This window comes from Rattus norvegicus, chromosome 4, assembly GCF_021556685.1.
Source record: "Rattus norvegicus strain SHRSP/BbbUtx chromosome 4, alternate assembly SHRSP_T2T, whole genome shotgun sequence".
NCBI classification, from domain to species: domain Eukaryota; kingdom Metazoa; phylum Chordata; class Mammalia; order Rodentia; family Muridae; genus Rattus; species Rattus norvegicus.
The window spans coordinates 84,639,852-84,661,133 of NC_141537.1; the positions used below are offsets into that span (position 1 = coordinate 84,639,852).

The 21,282-nt window shown below is 45.8% G+C and overlaps 1 protein-coding gene across 4 annotated transcripts in view; it reads right to left on the reverse strand.

Annotated features, from left to right (window-relative positions):
• Scrn1 (secernin 1) overlaps positions 1-21,282 on the reverse strand; it is a 63,380-nt gene that overhangs the window by 15,275 nt on the left and 26,823 nt on the right. For all 4 annotated transcript variants that reach the window (XR_015685790.1, XM_087659030.1, XM_087659029.1 and 1 more), the window contains 3 exon segments: positions 13,403-13,584; positions 5,028-5,230; positions 2,413-2,607 (listed from right to left, as the gene is read on the reverse strand). Coding sequence is in view for 3 of the 4 variants with exons in the window: in XM_087659030.1 (XP_087515156.1) it covers positions 2,413-2,607; positions 5,028-5,230; positions 13,403-13,584 (580 nt within the window). In the remaining variant the exon portion in view is untranslated.

A 21,282-nucleotide genomic window follows, 5' to 3' on the forward strand; every position in this document is an offset into this window, starting at 1 on the left:
CTCCACTACACTCTACTCACAGCAACTTCTCGGCTTCACCATTGGTGGCCACAGGCAGTTCAGTTCACGACGGAACCGGTTTGTGCCAGAGTTTAAACCTGGCATGTCCTCCAAAGGTCATGCTGAAGGTCTCGTCCTCAGGCTATGATACTATTGTGAGGGCCTCATAATATGAGAAGTGTGAGTTCGTTGGGGTTGTGGCCTTGAGGAGACTCTGCCCAACCCCCATTGCATCCTGGCCATCATGAAATAAGCAGCTTCGTCAACATTCTTCAGCTACCATGATTCCTGTTCCCATTTCAGACCCAAAAGCAACAAAGCAACTGATTCACAGTTTTCTGAATCCATAACTCAAAGCAAACTTTTCCACCCGATAAGTATTTTTATCTTAGGAATTGTATTATAGTGATAAGAAAATTGAGTGGCATAATAAAAACTTTATTTACAAAAGAAGCTGTTGTTAGAAAATATACGTTGCGAGTTTATGAAATTCGTAGGCAAATGGTTGGAACTGGAAAATATCATCCTGAGTGAGCTAACCCACTCACAGAAAGACATACATGGTATGCACTCATTGATAAGTGGCTATTAGCCCAAATGCTTGAATTACCCTAGATCCCTAGAACAAAGGAAACTCAAGACGGATGATCAAAATGTGAATGCTTCACTCCTTCTTTAAATGAGGAAAAAGAATACCCTTGGCAGGGAAGGGAGAGGCAAAGATTAAAACAGAGACTGAAGGAACACCCATTCAGAGCCTGCCCCACAGGTGGCCCATACATATACAGCCACCCAATTAGACAAGATGGATGAAGCAAAGAAGTGCAGACCGACAGGAGCTGGATGTAGATCGCTCCTGAGAGACACAGCCAGAATACAGCAAATACAGAGGCGAATGCCAGCAGCAAACCACTGAACTGAGAATAGGTCCCCCGTTGAAGGAATCAGAGAAAGAACTGGAAGAGCTTGAAGGTGCTCGAGACCCCAAAAGTACAACAATGTCAAGCAACCAGAGCTTCCAGGGACTAAGCCACTACCTAAAGACTATACATGGACTGACCCTGGACTCTGTCCCCATAGGTAGCAATGAATATCCTAGTAAGAGCACCAGTGGAAGGGGAAGCCCTGGGTCCTGCTAAGACTGAACCCCCAGTGAACTAGACTATGCGGGGAGGGTGGCAATGGGGGGAGGTTTGGGAGGGGAACACCCATAAGGAAGGGGAGGGGGGAGGGTGATGTTTGTCCGGAAACCGGGAAAGGGAATAACACTTGAAATGTATATAAGAAATACTCAAGTTAATAAAAAAAAGAAAAGAAAAAAAAAAAGAAAAAAAAAAGAAAAGATGGATAGCAAAAAAAAAAAAAAAAATTAAGTACAGACTGTTACCAGGTATAATAAATAGCATGATAGCAATTACCTCTAAGGAATAAAATGAACTAAACTGTATAAAAAAAAAAAAAGAAAATATACGTTGCCTAAGAATAACAATGCCAACCAACCAAAGCTTCCAGGGACTAAACCACTACCCAAAGACTATATATAGACTGACACAGGGCTCCAACTGCATATGTAGCAGAGAATAGCCTTGTTGGGGCACCAGGAGAAGGGGAAGCCCTTGGTCCTGCCAAGGTTGGACCCCAGTGCAGGGGAATATGGGGAGGGCAATAAGGGGGATGTATGGATGTGTAGGGGGAATACCCGTATGGAGGAGGGGAGGGAATGGGGGCTTATGGACAGGAAACTGGGAAGGGGAATAACATTTGAAATGTAAGTAAAGAAATATATCTAATAAAAAATTTAAAAAATTTAATCCCAAAAATAAAACCAAACCAAACCAAACAAAAACAAAAACAAAAACAAAAACAAAAAAAAACAGCAAATAGAAAATGTGACCATTATAGGTCTGGGGGAGGGGTGTTTATTCATGCATATAAACAAGGAGCAATCCGTTCAATACATTTGCCTAAATATGGATTCTTAATCAGAAGTTAGTAATGCGTGGTGGCACTGCTGTATGCCCCAAACAGGTTATAAAGAGAACTCAGTTCAACAGCCCAATGCAGAAGTTCATGGAAGAAAGTAGTACTCAGGCCCAATGAGAGGATCCCAAAATGAGTAGAAGGCTTATCCTGCAGGCTTAGTAGGAGAAGCAGGGTTCTTCCAAGTTTCTGAAGTTCTAGAGGTGATCCAGTATCACAAAGGATCCCATGAGAACAGCAGTGTTCGCCATCCATAGAAATAAGCAACCCTTCCACGTTCCTACAAGTGTAGCAGCTGCATGCAGCCATGTGCAAGCTGTCTCCTTGCTCCTGTCACCAGGAGCAAGGTGCAAGTTCGTGTTTAATATGCAAGGCTTATTCTCAGCCCCTCCTCTGTGTCTGCCCTCCAAAGTTTGGAGCAGGTTAACTTACCTTCTTGCTTTTCTAAGCTGTCTTTGCCTGCACAGCAGTCCAAATGGTCATCAGCGGGAGAAAAGACTTGGGCAAAATTGAATTCATCCTCTCCGGTCCACCAGCCTTGACTCTGAGCATACGTCCTGAGTTCTGGGTGTTCTTCGTCCATCTTAGTAGTGAGTGAAAGGTGATTGCAAATGCACCTCACTCCCTCTGCAAAGAGCCCAACGCCTGGTTAGTGGAAGGAACCCAAGACTACAGGGAGGAATCAGTTCCATTTCTGAGGAGAGAAGAACACAAAATCCTTCATCCTCACTCCGGGAGACATCCAAAAAGGTTCAGCCTGACTCCATTGGATTATTACAGCTGAGATGGATGTCAGATTTACTGATCTTAAGTTCACAAACAAAATGAAACGCTCATGGCCCTTCATTTTGGCTAAATAAACTCCAAGCATGTGTGGTTACAGGGAAATTGAACAGGTCTTTGAAAGGACTTCTCAGGAGACTCAGTCTATATATGACTTCTCTACAGGGATACTCCACAAACTTCACAGCTTCCTCCTCCCCAGGAACACTTCTGACATCCCCACCCCCACCCACACACAACCAGACACATGAAGGGTAACTTGGTCCCTAAACTTTAAGGTGTTTGTCTAGACTGCAGGGGCTAGGTTCCCATTGCTAACTCAAAAGGACTGTTCCCAGAGGAGTCTCCCAGGGACCATGTTGAGCTTCCAAATTATTGGAAAAAGGAATAAGAAAGAAAGACAAGGCTATCTTAGAGCTCTTATTGCCTGAATCCCACTATATTAGAGCCCTTTCAGCCTGAATCTGGGAGCCTTGAAGCCAGGTCATCTGGACTATTTCCCCAGGATGCCTTGCTTTGATGATTTATACCTCCAAACTATGCACTCCTGACTGAGAGGCTCTGGTCATTGATCATTCTTTTTTTCCCCATAGGGTATTGGCCATGTAAAACTCTAATTAAGCAACAGAAAACAGTTATGATCTAAAAAAAAAAAAGAAATGATATTGGGACCATTTATACTAAGCTATTCAAAGAAAGAAATGTTCTTGAGTATGCCACAGAGGTTATTTTCCTAGAGGGCTGGTTTATAGTAAACACTTGTTTCTTAAGAATCAGAATGGAGAGCACAGAGTTCAGTAACTCCCACCACCGTGAATCGAGTGCTGCTGGGGTCAGAGAACATGAAACTGACGATGGAAAAAAAACGGCTGTTTGAAAAAGATGTTTAGTGAAAAACAACACTCGTTTTGTAGAGGTGGGCCTTTGTAAGCGATGCTTTGAAGGACGCCCTGCTTCTGAATGCAGTTACAGATCAAAAAGTCTTAGATTCTACTTAAAAGCAACTGCACTGCTTTGAAACACAGCCCTCCAGCTCTTCTGAGAGAGCCATTTGATAGCATCACTTTGTCTTCGGAGGGTTTGTGTAAAGGAGTTTTAAGTTCCCGTCGGGGAAGGGGAGCTGGAGGTCTGAGGATAGGGAGGAGGGAAACTTTTGTTCTGCTAACCCTCTAAGATCAGGTAGGGATCGTGCACAGGCCCTGAGAGATAGGCACATGGAGGTAGGCAAACTCCCTGGCCGCTCTGCTAGCCTGGTCCACACCATGTGAAAATGAGAGGACGAAGTCTTCACGCACATAGAGAACTGCCTACCCTCTTGTTCTCAGCAGGGTGGCTTTGTGCATGGACCATGCTAATCATGGGTGAGCCTCCGTCCCTGGAACCTGTGCACAAAAACAGGTTTGAGGCCCAGTGACTGTCAAGATCTAGCTAAGGTCAGATTTGGTTCTGATTAAACACTGAGGTAGCAAACGGATTTCATATGTAATGCCTTTCATAATTAGCTGGTTAAAGGCTTCATAGTGAACTCGACTAAACAAAAGTATGCAGGGGTGTAGAGGTCAAGAAGATGACAATGTGTTGATGGACTAGCCGGACATCCCCAGAACTTGGTGAGGGAGTCTGCTGATGCATGTGGTATGTATTTATCATCTTATCGCAGGGAGTGCAAGGGGACCGCCAATGACCAGTTTCCTGTGGAGTTATGTAGGAATTCTGGAAGCCCTTTAGCCAATTCTAGAACTCTATCCCATTGGGAGTCTGAGGGAGAGCCCTGGAGTGGTGGTACACTGTCTCCACACTGAACCAGAAACAAGAAGCCGTATGAACTAGAGGGGCGCTTCCCATGTAGATGGCCAAGTCCATGATGCCCTCCTAGAGATGGAGTTTCAGACATGTGACCTGGTTGGCACCCAGTGGCACTCAATAGTCCCTAGAGACCCAAGTTTCTATTTTAGAGGATGAGTCTAAGCTTTAGCAGCTATGGAAGTGACAAGAGGTTTGTTGACTTACTATGATTCAAGACTCCTCGTTCTCTTGCCCAACCCATAGCCATGGTTTATAGTTACAACTAGAGATGTCCAAAAAGCAAGCAGGAAGTGTAGAATTAATTAAGATACTTGGCAGGAAAGGCATGCCTAAGCCTGAAGGGGATGCACAGAGGATACTGCACAGCAGCACAGCTCTTCTGGGCCAGCCCAGCATATCTGACCAACATCCTCTCAGCCCGTCCTACCCTCAAAACTCCAGATTCTGTACCCCCTCACCTGTGATTCTCTCAGCAGCCCAATACTTCCCTACAGTCTCCAGCACCCAGGCTTCATCACGATCCACCAGCAGATATGCACTTTGGAAGCTATGGCAGGAATGGGCATCTTCATAATAATTTCCACCTTGTCCATGCTCATCCAATAAGGAGACGATGATGTCTAAGGCTTCTTTAGCTGTTGTCCCTCGTTCTAAACCAAGCCTGAAGGAAATCATAAGCACACCTCCATCACTTCAGGCCACATGATCATTACCATAGCAAGGGAAGACTGGGACATGTGCCACGTCGGGAAAGATGCCAATACATACAAACATGCTAAATATTCAGACCAATATATGAACTACTTAATAGTACTTAACTCAGAATGCCTCTCGTAACACAGCCAATTAAAAACTGTAGAAATGTGTTCTTCTGTCTTTAGATTTGATTGCCTTTCATAAGAATAGAAATCTCATGGGCCAGGGGCTGCGTCCTCTATACTCACAGCTCGTTCTTGCTCTTGGCTCACTGTATAACTGTCCAGTTCAGCTCTAGGTTGGTTTTTTCCTCCTGGCTACTGCCCTGAGAAAAAGGAAATCTCTCAAGCTTGGATCAACGGTTATTCTCCAGTGGGTATTTTGGGTACTGTTAAAGCCTACTTTGTGTGTCTTTGAAGTTCATGTTGAAAACGTAACACCAATGAGTTGGTATTATGCAGTGGGTCTTCTGGAAGATGATGAAATCATGGGAGTGACATCATCATGAGTACCAATAGTGTCCTTTATAAAAGAGGCTTCCTTGGAGAGCTGCCTTGCCTCCTTCCACCATTGAGGGACACAGTAAATAGGTGCTGTGTATGAATCAGAATGTATCCACATTAGACACTAAATACTGGTACCTTGATCTTGGACTTCCTTGCTTCAAAAACTATGCACATACATTTCTGTTGTCTATAACGCTCCCATTTAAGGTGTTTTGTTACAGCATCCTATAGTGCACTGAGAAAACTGGTTCTAAGTGTTAGGTTGCCAGCCATTGTCCTCTAGGCATATAGTTTGCTCAGAGTTCTCATTAGGAACAGGTTACATAGGACTGGTTCTTTTCCTACGTACCTCCCTCCTACATATCAGGCTGTCTCAACTGTTGTCCTTTACAGCATCAACTATCAAAAGAACATAGACTCTGCCTAAAGCGAGCCAGACATGTTCTTTCCCCAGCCTTATCAGTGAACCAGCCTGTCAAGGAGAGTCCAGACACTTCCTTCTGCATGACCTTGGACAGCCTGCATAGCAGATGTGAACCTCGGCTTTATACCATCTCTAAAAAGTGTCAAGGTCGCCAGGGTGTTATAAGGCAACAAACATGAAAACACACACCCCTAAATGGTGGAGCCATGCCAGTAAACATCCCCTTCGGCAGGTGGAATGTGGTGGCCCAGAAACTCAGAGAGCACGGGACCTCGCTCCAGCTCTTGCTATGCTAATCAACAGCAATATGGCCTTAGTCATGTGACCTTTCTAGCTGTTTGTCCTCACACTGGCAATATGCACACACTACCGCCTCCTCGAGCTGAGGTGACAGACAGTGGCACACGAGGTGCACGTCGTCCCTTCATCCATCCTTCCAGTTGGACTGTTACTCTGCTCATGGGCGCTCACGTCTTAGAGCAGACGACAGAGCTACTTAGGTGGAGGTGTAATCCGTCCTTGATAAATCCATGACTTGCTTGAGAAGTAATGCCTGTTTAAAGTCTCTCAGCTGAATGTGTCTTAAGGCTGGGCTGTCACGGAGAAGAAAGGATAATAGAGCTGCAAGCTGTAGACTGAGCCCCGAGATTGGCTTACGTTCACGGTCAGAGCATCCCATACCAGTTCACCCAAGCTCTGTACCTGTACTTTTCCTCCATCCCGAAATGCAGGTAGGGGTCTGACTTCACTGCTCCTCAGGTCAGCACCATGGGCTAAATGCTATCTATGCCCTTAACCCACGTGACGATCCCCAGCTGCCGCCTGGTCATGGGATGAGGATAGAATTGCCCACTCCACAGTAAAAGGTAGGCAAGGACACTGGGACTTCACACACTCCTCCTGAGCTCAAGAGAGGTAGATGAATCCCAAGTCACTGGGCAGGACATCACTCGGCATCCTAAGGTACGTTTTCAAGCCATCCCCTCCCATTCTTACCTCCTGGATGGGTTCAGTACACATTTCCCAAATGAAACAAGAGTGTTTCTGACCCAATGCCTAAGTTGACTTAGTGGCTGTGCCTTAGCCTAACAAAGACCAGGACAGTGATGGCTTGGAAGGATCCAGGTTAATCTCATGCAAACATCTACAACCTTCCAAGGTGCTTTGACTAAGTTGTTCTGGCTCTGAGAGTTAGATGCTCCTGAATTCAATTCAAAACATGAGGCTCAAGGCCTGAAAGACCTTGTCAGACAGCACCCGCACTTTGGTTTAGGAATCTGCCCACTGAGCTTTGCTGTATCTATGATGTGGATTCTGAGAGGCTCCCCTCAACACCCCAAATAGGTGAAAACTGGATTGAGTTTGGCAAACCACTACTGTTCTGGAGCAAGTAATGAAAATAACTGATAGACCACCCCTAGAGGACTCTGTTCTTAGAAGACTCTCTTGCAAATTACCCTACCCCTTTCTACCTACACATCTTCCTGGTCCCTCAGGTTGTAGTCTTCCTGACATTTAGAAGATTCTCGGCCTTTAGCAAAGGCTGGACTACTCAGGACGATGCTAAGAACAGAAAGTTTGTGCCTGTCTTCAAGTACTGAAGCCTCTTCTCCCGTGTGGGGCAATTAGAGCTTTGGGAAGAGGTTAGAGCAAGAGGGTGCAGTCTGTGATGAGATTGGGGTCCTCAGCAAAGAGACACAAAAGGTTGCCTCTGCTCTGGCCTTCCGTACCTCAGAGAGGACCTCTTGACACTGTGATCTGGAGCTTCCAAGCCTCTAGAACTGCAATATGAAATATCTGTCATTTAAACCTCCCAGGCTGTTATGACCGTGGTACAGTGTTCCACGTAGACTAAGAAAAGTAGTAAGGGGATGTTACATGCTGTGTGGACTTGAATTTTAAAATTTACGGAAGGCCATTGTTTTGTATTGAGCTCCTGCAACAGCCCTCAGTCCAGACCGAACTGGAGCTGTGAATGTTCCATGACTGGAGCTTTTGGGAACAGCGATATTCCACTCTTATCCCTCTTTAATGCACAACGGATTCTCAGTCTACATAAGAACGTCCCTGTAGCTGTAACCCTTACAGAAGAGTAACCCGAAGTCACCTAACGCTAATGGGTTTCTTTTTTCTTCCCCATGTTAATCTGTTTCTCCATCTCTATTCTGTAAAAGCCAGTGCCCCACTCCTGCCTACTGAGGGCTTTCTGCTTTCCAGAGTGAAGGCTGCCCAGGATCCTGCATCACGAACAAATGCCAACTCAGTCTAAAACAGAATCTGCTGTCATTTCCCCTCCTGACAGGGGAGTGTGTTTGAGACCTTTCAACTCCTTTCCATTTCAATGCTCTGTCTCACTGGAAGAAGTAAAGCAGGATCCAATCTGGAGAGAAGTGGTACCCTGGTATTCCGAACTCAGCCCCCTTCTAGCCCTAGGGTGTTGGGCAAGTCACTTAACTTCCCTAATTTCCAGTTTGCTCATCTACCATAAGGAATTAGAAAACCTAGCTTTTGGGTTGTTGTGAGTGTTAAATAAAATAGCACATATAAGCCAGCTTCCAGAGACAGGGAAATAGCGACTTTAACTACCCACGTTTCACCTTTCCCATCACCTGTGCGTGCCCATGTTCACTAAGAACCTACCACAAAAAAACCACACACCTTTCCAACTTTTCCTCAACTTTCTCTCAAGATCTTCTGAGATTTCTGACATGAGGAACAGCTGATGGGTTGTGTTTAGAATGACAAGATGCTCTGAAACAACAAGACTGGCCAAGTTTAGTGCCAACACCAAACTCAATTAGAAGTAGGAAAAGTCAGTCTGCAGGACGATGGCTTGGAAGACCATGTTTAGATACCATGTACTGCTGGGTGCCCACCTATGATTTCAGCTCCCTGGGAATTCAAAGACAGAGGAACACCCAGAGGAAGCTGGCTGGCAAGGATAGCTCTGCCAGAAAGCTCTGGATCTTGTTGAGAGACCCTCCCTAAAAGAATGAGGGAGCAAAGTGATATAGGAAGGTTCTGGACCTTGGGTCTCCACATGCATGCACACTGTGCACACAGACACATGAAATGAAGGGTAGGGGGAGTCTGCAGAGAAAGAAGAGGATGAAACCTGAGTGTAAGGGTCAGGCATAGTGCGTGACCAGAAAGCAGTGCTCTCTGGAACCAGCTGGCACCCCGATCTACTCAGAGAACAGAGGTTAATCTTGGAGGACTGTGAGCTAGATGCTATATCATCCTTACACCACAGGTGTTGGGAAAACCACAGTTTAGGGCTGCCACCCCAGCCCCACTTCTAGCTCATTATTAGGTATTCCCAGCATACTCTGTCTAATTAATGGGATCCAAATGCCTCCTGGGCCTCATCATGATGGAGGCCAAGAGGCATCGTCAGGACAAATAGACATTAAATTTAATGGACTCCAGGTGTAAGAGATACCTTGATTTCCAAAAATGATCCCCTATTTTAATGTTAGCTCCTGCCAGCTGTTTGGTACTTGGATCCATAGTTGCTAAGAAGCAAAACTTGTGTGTGTGTGTGTGTGTGTGTGTGTGTGTGTGTGTGTGTGTGTGTGTGTGTGCCTCTTGGTGTTGGGGATGCTAGGAGGGAGTACTATTCAGAGATACATAAGAACGAAAGGAAAGAAGAAAAGAAAAGAGGAGAGAGGGAGGAGGAAAGGCAAGGGAACAGACAAAGCTTGGCTTTTACCACTAAGAATGAATTAGAACAAATGTTACCCAATGCTTGCACACCTATAAGAAGCTCATACAAATTATACCTTTACCCTGAAGACGGTGCCTATTAAACCAAGGCTGTCGGTCAGTTATGTCTCCCCTAGCTGACATGTGGATGGGAGGCACAAAGGAGCAGAGGCTGCAGATGGGGAGCAGCTATAGTCTTCCAATGATCAGCCACCGTCTCACAGACACTTGGAGTAGCATGTGAAATATAACTATGCCCACTCGTCCAGGAGCTGCCCAGGAAGCTGGCAGCCAAGCACGGAGGACAAGCAAGGACAGCGCAAGAAATGGCACGACGCTGCTAAAAGCAGCAGCTGGAAGAGCCACCATGAGGACAGCCATCTCCAGCTGAACAGCAGTGTCTTCTCTGCCATATGCCTGCGTTGCCGAGGTAGACGGTGGGCCAATCCCATGTACTCTGTGTGTGTGTGTGTGTGTGTGTGTGTGTGTGTGTGTGTGTGTGTGTGAGAGAGAGAGAGAGAGAGAGAGACAGAGAGACAGACAGAGAGACAGAGAGACAGAGAGACAGAGACAGATGGGGATGAATTTGCCTCCCTAGCAGGCTCCTGGGCAGTGTTTCTGTAGAGGCCATGCTTGGAGAACAGCTGCCCTAGAACCCTGCCACTTGCAGCGCTGTGGTTTTGATCTACAGTATGCACAGCTCTCCAGTTAACATTGAGGCTTAGGGGAGTCACTCATAGGACTTGCTTGGTATAAAAGATTAGGTTTAGCCAGTTTAAAGCTGGGACCAGACTCAGAATTTGACCCTGAACTTAGGAGTCTACTCTAGGTACAAACTGTGTGCCCCTCCAAGAAGTGGCCAGGGTCACAGGATTTGTCACGCCATTCTTACTGCAATGGCTGTGTGCGAGCCAGGGGGAGATGGCAACTTAGATGGCTTCAGGTCAGTCATTATCTACTCCTGCGTTTGTTATTATCCCAGACCTTGATAACTCTCACAGCAACAATTATCCACCAAATATAGCTTCTCTGTCCCCACCCTTCAGTCCTGTAGACCCACCTGGAGCACATCTCCCTGAACATCCCAAGTGCCCCAGCCAAGGGTCTATCGAATGTTAGCTCTGAAGTTCACACCCAGCAGTGTTTGTGGAGGGCTAGCTCCGGGATATTTTTACCACTTCTGTGTCATCATATCCCAGATCCTCCTGCTTCCTCTCTCTGTCACTTTCAGTCACCCTTAGATTTGTGCTGTTCACCTAAAATTGACATTCAAATGGATGCTGTGACCCCTCCCATTAAATTTTACACTTTCAGTATTGTTCATATTCTACATATTGATGATCCACCACCGAAACCAAAAATAACCCATGACAGAATCATAACTAAAATAAAACTATATCTTCATTTATAACTTAATCCTAACAATACAACAGCGGTTCTCAACCTGTGAGTCTCGATCCCTTTGGGGTGGGTCAAAGGACCCTTTCAGCTATCCTGCCTATAAGATATTTACATCAAAATTCATAACAATAGCAACATTACAGTTATGGAGTGGCCACAAAAATATTTTTATGGCTGGGGGTCACAACATGAGAAACTGTATTAGGGTCTCAGCATTAGGAAGGTTCAGAACCACTTGTATATAAGTTCATTAGGTTGTATAGATTGTTTGGTCTGATTAGATTGTGTGTGTGTGATATTATTTATGTATTTATTCATTTGCAGAGCTTTTTATAATAAAGCTTTAAAAATAATTTTGTTTTTCTTGATTTGATTTTTATAAGAATCTGTGTTGTTCGGTTTTCTATCCTCTCCCTGTAAGCAGACTAAAATCTCTGTAGCCATGAGCTTCCTCGTGTAGCAGAGTGAAGACCGTGCTGATACTGAGCAGGCTACACTGCTCACAGGACGGAGAATCTCAGGAGGATAAGGCGCTCTCAGGGAGGAAAGGTTCTCTCTCTGCCAACACTCAAAAGTTAACTTTTAGGATTAAGATTTCTGCCAACTCCCTAGGTTCCCAAACTGCAAAACTATCACAAAGCCATAGACTAAGGGTTTAGGGATGATTTTTGTTCCTGATGCTTCATTTCTACTAAATGTAGAGGTTTGTTTAAAAGGAAAAACACACTGAGGGAGCTGCAAAAAACAAACCCAAAACTTGGTTTCTACATGTTTGTTGGAGAGAAAAACTGACTGAACATACAAAGCTCTTTCTGTCCCCCTCCCCCAGTTCTTATTTTACCCAGACTAACATCTCAGCACTCAGGAGGCTAAGACAGGAGGGTCATCAGTACTGAGCCTGGGAGGCATGGGTTACAAAGTAAAACACTATCTGGGGTGGGAGGAGGAAGGGGGGAGGGAGGGAGGAAAGAAAACAAAAGAAAATGACCCAGAAACGATTCCCAAGGGCTATCCATAGCAGATCTACTCAGGCTTGGCAGAAGCCATGGGTCATAGGGGCTTCTGGGTAAATGAGTGATTTTTCTCTAGAAAAAAAAATTGTCCAAACCTTAATTATTTTTCTTAGGAAATTAGCTTTGGGAAGGAATTTCTAAAGCTGTCTAGTATAGGCCTCATATTGAAAGCCAGAGGAGACTTAGCACAGAGAACAACCATTATTTGGTATTTCCATCCACTCCCTCCTGAAAGCCACGCCCTCCAGCCCCATCTTCATTCAGTGACATTATGATTCCATTTCAGAGGAGTCCTGCTCTCCCACACTCTACTCTCCTCATTCACTCAGCACTCAGCTACCTATTGCCCTCATGTGCTAGGCCCACTCCCCTGTACTTGTGCCACAGGGGTAAGCAGATACCAAGATCCCAAACCCACATCTGGCTTCTTCTGGTCCATGTATTTGAGAATGGGGGGGGGGTGCAAGAAAGACTACCAAGGGGCCGACGGAAGAGGGAGTGCTCCAACTGTGTTCTTTGTTCTTTTAACTTTTATGCATTTATTGTTTTCTTTTATGTTATTACAATTTCTAACCAATATAATTCTATTAAAAATGTTGTTTAAAAAGGTTCAAAACATGAGCATGTATAAATGTGGAATTTTTAAGACATGTTTTAAAGATATAATTCTTCATTTTTAGGGGTTTCTATTAAAACAGTTTAAATAAACAGTTGTATAACCACTACGACAACCTGTTTAAAACATTTTCAATATCCCCAAAGACACCCTCCTACCCACTCCCTTACTCCCATCCCAACCCCAGAGAAGCATCCCTTACTTCCGGCCTCTATGACTCCTATGACTCACACAGTGGCTTTTGTAACTGATGTCTTTGCTAGCGTTTATCAAGTTCTCAAGATCCTATTTGTAACACACAGCGGTATTTAATTATTTTTGTATTGATGACTAATATGCCATTGTATCTATTCTCCCCGCCCCCATCTTCTTAGAATTCTATTAAATAGAACTTCTTACAATGCAAAAAGTATGGGAAAACATTAATCCCCACTCCCACTGGCAGTTGCTTCAAAGAATCGCCATTCTGTACCTGACCAGATCCATCCCCAGTAAGGCTTCTGTCTCAGCAGCTGGTTCTCTGGCATTGATGGCTTCATTGGCTATGCATACCCCATGTTCATTGGCTCCCATTTCTGCCCCCCAGAGCCAGGCAGGTCTGCTTATCACTATGGCGTGGGTCCTGGGAACTTGGTCGATTGAGATGTAAGTGCACTGCAAAGGAAGACAAGAAGGAGTGGTCATCTGTCAGAAACCTCTTAGCTTCCACCTTGGTACCTACCTGGACCGTCATATTCATTACACAGCAGAGAGTAAAAGACCTGAAATACAGTCTCCAGACACCCCGGGGCAGTCCAGGGCTCCCGAGGTAAGCACCCCTGTGCTTTGTTCAAGCAGGTCTGTTCATGGAGTTTCCCCCACAGCAACACGCTCAACCACGTGTCCAGCTGACCACTGCACAACCCTTCTCTACTCACAGCCCCATGTGGCCCCTAGAAGAGCCTCCTCCTCCCCAGCTATCTCAGTGGTTTCCAAACTTTCTAGAAACCATAGACCTCTAGCTTCAAATGAAACTTTACCCAGAAACCTGATCCAGAAAGCAGGTAAACAGATGCTTTGTCTAAAGCAAACTAAAACAGAACTTCTGGGCCCCTTAAGAAGATCTCTTCCTGGGATTTGTGGAACATTTGACAGTGTATGATCTCAGCAGTGTAGTTAAGGGGACCTGGAAATGGTGCTACCATTGTTCTTCCGTGACAAGGATTCCTCACACACACTCCTCTGCCTAACCACTGGACTTTCCTGCTAAGCTAGTGAAGCCACCAACAGAAAAGCTTGCTGGAGAGGTGTATTTCACCATTGACAGAGCCACATTTCCCACTACTCCTAGCACCTGAGCCTAATTGAACAACTTGTACAGTATTTTTAATCTCGGATCCTTCTGCTGTGGGCTGGAGACGTTGGTAGAGTGTTTTTTTCCATCATCCAGAACGTCCTGAGTTTGATCCCATAAATCATTGTGGTGGCATGCATGGGTAATCATAGCACTTGGGAAGTGGAGGCAAGAGGATCATAAGTTCAAAGCCAGCCTTGGCTAGGTAGTAAATCCAAGGCCAGCTTAGGCTATGTGAGATCCTTCTCCAATAAGTAAATTAATGAGAGAAACAGCAGCACCAACAAAAAAAGCATCTTCCCTTCAAACGGCTGCATAAAAAGAACACGATAAAGCTGGTCCAACAACGTGGGAAGGGGCATGAGACCATGGTGGGGACGGCCCCTGGATGTAAAAAGCCATTTCTACTCTGCTTCCTTCCCTCTTCCCACAGTATGCCTCACTCCATCCCCCACCTCCACCCCAGGAGACTAGGCTGTGGCACTCAGTTATCCATGGGCCTCATGACTATCTTCTGTAAGCCGGTAACGTGCTTTGTATGGCGTCTCTGGGGTGGAAGCACCAAGCTAGTTGCGGGCTCCATCTCCATTTCAAATTGGGAGGCCAAAAGCACTGGTTCCAAGGCAGCCTGAGATAGCCTGAGATAGCCTGAGATAGCCTGAGATATCGTTCTTTTTCTCAATGCAGGATAACTGTTCTCAAACTGAATGCACATAGTCATTCCTTGCTGATTCCCCGTAGTCCCTGATCTGTCTGGACTGGAAGCGCAGGCAGTACACACACTCCATCGCTGTAGCCATGGCTTCAGCCTCTGCATCAGGGGTTTCTCAGCACTGGGATAATATTATTTCACCTGATACATTTTTGGAAACTGAAAAGTTAATTAATCCCAGAGGTTGCCAAGAAACCCTTGAGATGCATTCCTGTGTGTGTGTGCGTGTGTGTGTGTGTGTGTGTGTGTGTGTGTGTTAAACTGACAATAAAACACTCTTGAAATACTTTCCCTGATTTACTTGCTGAAAATAATTGGTTTTAAAAAAAAAAGGATTCTAACAGAACAAAAGGCTGTCCCAGACCGGCTCACAACTATATCTCTCCATGCTTCTCTAACTGGAACTGAAGACTCCATCTTCAGAAGGTACTAACTGCAGTGTACAAAGCAAGCCGTCCTGCATTACCATGGCTCCGTGTGGATGTCCCCTGATGCCCATGCTAAAGGCTTGATCCCCAGGGCGGTACTACCGGGAGATGGCGAATCTGTCACCAGACATTTAGGGCAGTCTCCCCAGCTCCAGGAGCACCAGCAGAGTAGGCTCAGCTACCTATGCAATGTGCCAATTAAAAAGAGCAGCCATGGTGAAAGGGAAGGACGGGGAGCTAGTGGATGTCAGGAGGAGTCCAGTGACCCAACTCCATCTGCGGGTTACCGGTGATGAGCTCGAGGGAGAGAATGGGGAGGGAATCTGGGTGCGAGAGCACGGGGTATACACAGCCGAGGTGCAGTCTGTTGATCACTGTCTCAGATTATTCTAGAAGGTGGTCTAAGAAAGACTTGTTGCTTATGGAACAAGATGGTTCTCAGGAAATGATCGCTCCTGTCCAAGGCTTCAGCACTGCCTTCTTCTGGGAGGAGACCATCCAGTGAGGCACTGCTGTTCTTGGAATGCAAAGTGACTGCAGGTTTAGGACAGTACATGACCTCTGTGCACCCGTCCTTATTGGGAAGCAAGATAGGCTAAGCAACACGAAGCAAGGTAGGAAGGCAGAGAAACTTAGATGGACAGGAGAAAGGGAAAAGCCCCTCACTCTGGGATCTAGTTTGCCTTGTGGGAGCCCAGAAACTTCAACATAACTGCTAAGGCCAAAATTACCTGTGTGGGTTCCTAGAGGCATTTCAAAGAAGAATATTCAAGACAACAAATGAGGAGGGTAGAGAGATGGCTCTGTGGTGAAGAGCACTGGCCTCTCTTTCAAAGGATCTGGCTTCAGTTCCCAGCACCCACACGGAGGCTCGCCGCCGGCCCACACCTCTTTGTAACTCCAGTTCCAGAGCATCTAAGCCTCCCCCTGCTCTCCGTGGTCACCAGGCAATGCACATGGGACACAGACATAGACACAGGCAAAACACCTACACACATAAAATAAAAATAAATAACACATATTGGTGCCTACTGAAGCCCAGGATGTGTGTACCTCTGAGCTCCACTGAATTAGCTCTCCTCTCTCATTCATTCCTCAGCCCTAACGCCACTCCTTTAAAAATGTAATCACATTTACAAAGAGAAATTGTTACTCTTTTTTTTTTTGGTTGAGAAATTGTTGATATATAAACTACGCCGTATCATATTGTTCCCTTAATTTGAAATTTTTAATTTTAAGCATTGCTTAATCTTTAAATCTCATAAATTACATCCTCCGAGGAATGTAACTTAGGAAGCCTCAGGGTCAGGCATACAGCCACATAAGTCCTTAGAGAAGGCAGCATTTTTGTTCTGAGAGTGTGCACTACCTGCCCATTTCCTGTACAAACCCCGGCCTAAATGCCTATTAACCCTACGAACTCTGCTCCACTCTGGCTCATCCGGAAACCCCTCTGTGCGGCAGAGTCAAGCATCAGCCTTACCTGAGCTGGGGCTGTTGGTGGTACCACCACCACCACTGACCGACACACCTGGAATGACCAGAGTGCAATGGTAGACAAGAATCCGACACAAAGTGGAAAGACAGAGAAACCAAGGCAAAGGTCTTTCTCCTCCTAGGCAGGAATCTGACACAAAATAAGATGGCGGAGAAACTAAGGCAAAGGCATTGCTCCTGCTTTCAGTTACCTGTGGGTCCAGAGGAGGAGTTGGTGTTTCGTAGCAAAAGCTTCAAAACCTGTCATGGAGTCTTTAATCGGTACAACCTTGTGAGAGCTTTGGATTCCCAGAGGTGTTCTCAGGGGGAACTATAGAACTGGCCTCTTTCTACCTTAATGCCTGGGTCTTGATGTAGGAGGTTCTCAGCCACATGCTTCTGCCTTGATGGGTGCCTTCCCCGGACCCAACGGCCACGGCTGGAGAACCAGAACACATCTCCTCCCTGTAAAGTAGCTTTATGCTGATTAAAGCCTGACTAACTCAGGCACTGACCCAGACTCTTCACAACTCCTCCCACAAACACACAGTGACAAATTTTATCTCGAAAAGAATGAGTCTGGAAGGAGCCGTGGCTTCTCAACTACACAGAGTCATTGCTCTTTCCTTCTTTCTTTCTTTCTTTCTTTCTTTCTTTCTTTCTTTCTTTCTTTCTTTCCTTCTTCCTTTCTTTCTTTTTTTGAGACAGGAAAAGAGTTAAAATACAAAATGGTTTTATTAATTTGTCCTTGGTTCATTTTTACACTCTCTCACGGACAGTGCCAATGGCAGTGGGGCATGGGCCAGAGACCCAGGGAGCTCTTTCCAGTGACTTCTATGCAGAGGAAGTGCAATTCTTGACTTGGGGACAGAGAAGAATTCCAGGAGAAGTCAGGCTGAGGCTGAGCTGGAGTCAATTAAGAGATCTTAGTAGAGAGTGGGTCAGAGGTTAGGATAGAACTCAAGGAAAACTGAAGACACACTCAAATGTGGGGTTAGAATCTCAAGGGAAGACTCAGACTTCCGTAACCAGACAGAGCCCTGTGGCTGCTGTCAAGTTGCATTTCAAAAGGCTGCTAAGAAGCATTTTTTCTTTCTCTTTCCTCTAAATGGGATTATAGGGTGTCTCTGGGGGTGTCTTGAATAGGACTTCAGCCTGTAAGGGAAAGCCTGAATCACATGAGCAGTCATGGAGGCTAAGAGACACCCAGAAACTGTAGATTGCATGGGCAGTAGAAGAAAGGCTTGGCTCAAACCTGATATGCTCACACTTAGCCTTCGTTATTTTTGCATTGCTGTGACAGATATCCTGACTGGAAAAGAAAAAAAGCAACTTTGTATCCTGACCAAAACAGCAAATTTGGAGACAAATAAACAAAGGGTTTATCTGGACTCACAGTTATAAGGTCCTGTCAGTCCCAACAGGAAAGTCCTGGTGCAGAAGCTGGAGGCAACTGCTCACACTGTCCACAGTTGGAAATCAGAGAACCACAGACACTGGGACAAGCACCCTCTCTACTCTTCATAGAGTGCAGAACCAGAGCCCAGAATTCTGTCCACTTGTCTAATCCAGATACTCCCGCACAGCCATGGTCAGAGGTTAACCCAATGCAGATACTCCCTCACCAGAATGGTCAGAGGCTAACTGAACCTGCATACTCTCTCACAGGCATGAGCAGAGGCTAACCCAATGCAGATACTCCCTCACCAGAATGGTCAGAGGCTAACTGAACCTGCATACTCTCTCACAGGCATGAGCAGAGGCTAACCCAATGCAGATACTCCCTCACCAGAATGGTCAGAGGCTAACTGAACCTGCATACTCTCTCACAGGCATGAGCAGAGGCTAACCCAATGCAGATACTCCCTTACCAGAATGGTCAGAGGCTAACTGAACCTGCATACTCTCTCACAGGCATGAGCAGAGGCTAACCCAATGCAGATACTCCCTCACCAGAATGGTCAGAGGCTAACTGAACCTGCATACTCTCTCACAGGCATGAGCAGAGGCTAACCCAATGCAGATGCTTCCTCACCAGAATGGTCAGAGGCTAACTGAACCTAGATTCTCTCTCAGAGGCATGAACAGAGGCTAACCCAATGCAGATACTCCCTCACCAGAATGGTCAGAGGCTAAACCAATGCAGATGCTTCCTCACCAGAATGGTCAGAGGCTAACTGAACCTAGATTCTCTCTCAGAGGCATGAACAGAGGCTAACTGAACCTAGATTCTTTCTCACGAGCATGGACAGATGATTGTCTCCTGGGTGATTTTAGATCCTAACAAGTTTGATAATTGATAGTCACTATTGTGGTCCTCAAACATGATCCATTGCTATTCTATATGTGTATTTGAAATATACCCATATAAGGCATATTGTCACCATGTAGACTGCCTTTATAGCAAATGCTATAAATTACACTGGAATTTCTGACGTTGAGCTGGCAAGAGGTTTCTATCAGAATCCATCCCTGTATTCCCTTTAGTCCCGCCTCGAGAGCATTTACGTCATATACTTACTACTGTGGGATGGCATCATGGAGGCCAGTCCCTGCTCTGTGACGGGGATGGAGAAGGAGCATGCACAAATGGTGAGCATCGTCAGTGTGACTTGAGGACACGTCACAGGGGCCTTTCATACGCGCAGTATCTTGTGACCCTCTTCTGATCAGCTTTACCGTGCCTCCTATTCTGTTCCATGTAAGCGATGTTTTAATTATATGTGTTATTCACACAGTTGCTGACTCCTTCGGTGAGGATGCCAGGTCCATTAGTAGAGATGTTCCTGTTGCATATTAACACATCCCGAGGTTGAACTTAGTAATCATCAATGAGCTTTTCTAAGGATGACTTTTATTTAGTGTGTCCACCTGTTGAGTATGCACTGTATATATTCAGGGCCTCTCATGGCCAGTAGAAGGTGTCAGATCCCCTGCCACTGGAGGTTTAGATAGTTGTAAGCCACCATGTGCATGCTGGGAACTGAACCCAGGTCCTCTATTAGAGCAGCAAGTGTTTAACCTCTGAGTTATCTCTCCAGATCTTTCAATGAAATTTTTTTGCAGGGAAGGAGAGAGAAGAAATGTCTCAGACAGTATAGGAGAGAATGCATCTAGTTGGCCACTCTACCAACTGGGGGACATTTGAAGTAATCTTAAAACAGTCTGGCCAGCAGAGAGTTCATGCAGAGCTGAGGACAGAAAGCCATATGTTCCTTGTGTGTCACAGTCCCCTCAGTGGCAGTGATAGGAGCTTCTGTGCCACACTGAGCCCAGAACTGCAAGGGCTCAGTAAGGGCTGAATGGTAAGGGTGTCCCACACTGAATCGGAAGGACCAGATGGTGTTTGTGGGAGTTAAAACCCATGCAGCCAACCTGACACTCTGCAGGCCAAATTTAGATGATGAGGGAGGAAGGGGATCCCCAAGTGGCCAGATGGGTCAAGTCAACTCCTTCAGAGTGCTCCAAATCCACCCCATAGGGGAGCCTTAGGGAGCCTGTAACACATGCCCCCGGAGGTCTCTGTCACAGGCCACAGGAGCCCTGGCCTGACAAGGGCCTTTGTGTGACAGCTATTCAAGCTCTCTCTGCTTCACTGTCACTTAAACACGGCTAATGGAAAGCCCGTCTGAGCGTGGGGCTGGGTTGGAGAGAAGACAGCATCACAAATTCACACAGTGTGGTTTTCATAGTGCCAGTGGGAAAGTAAACCTCACAAAACAAGGGCCATTTACAACAGATGTGATTAGCTAGGCTGTCTACAGCCAGCCATCTAGAGCTTGGGCATCCATGAACCTTAGCAACTATGCTGAAATTAAAAAGGGGAAGAAGAAGCAGAAGTAAGCTACAGAGGCTTCCCAGGCAGGAGCACAGATCCAGAAATCTTTCAAGTCAAAATTCCTAGTTAAATCCATAGTAAAACAAACAGCAAGAAGAGTAAAAAGGTCAGAGGGTAGGGAGAGGTCTCAGAACATTAAGTGCTTGCTGCCCAAGCTTGAGGATGGGAGTCGGTTCTTAGCACCAGGGAAAGCTCTCTGCAGAGGAGCACACCTGTAACACTAACACTGCTGAGGCAGAGACAAGGGCATGCCTGCTCACCTTGCCAAACTGGTAGGTTCCAAGTTCAGTGAGAAACCCTGTCTCCAAAACTTAAGTGGAAATGACTGAGGGAAATACCTGACACCAACCCCAAGTTTCCACTTGTGCATGTAAATACAGATGCACTCTCTCTCTCTCTCTCTCTCTCTCTCTCTCTCTCTCTCTCTCTCTCTCACACACACACACACACACACACACACACACACACACACACGCACACTGTGCACACACACGAACATACACGCACACAAGAGAAAAGTCTATACCACTTAGAAGAATGTAAGGAAAGGAATGAGCAGCTTGTC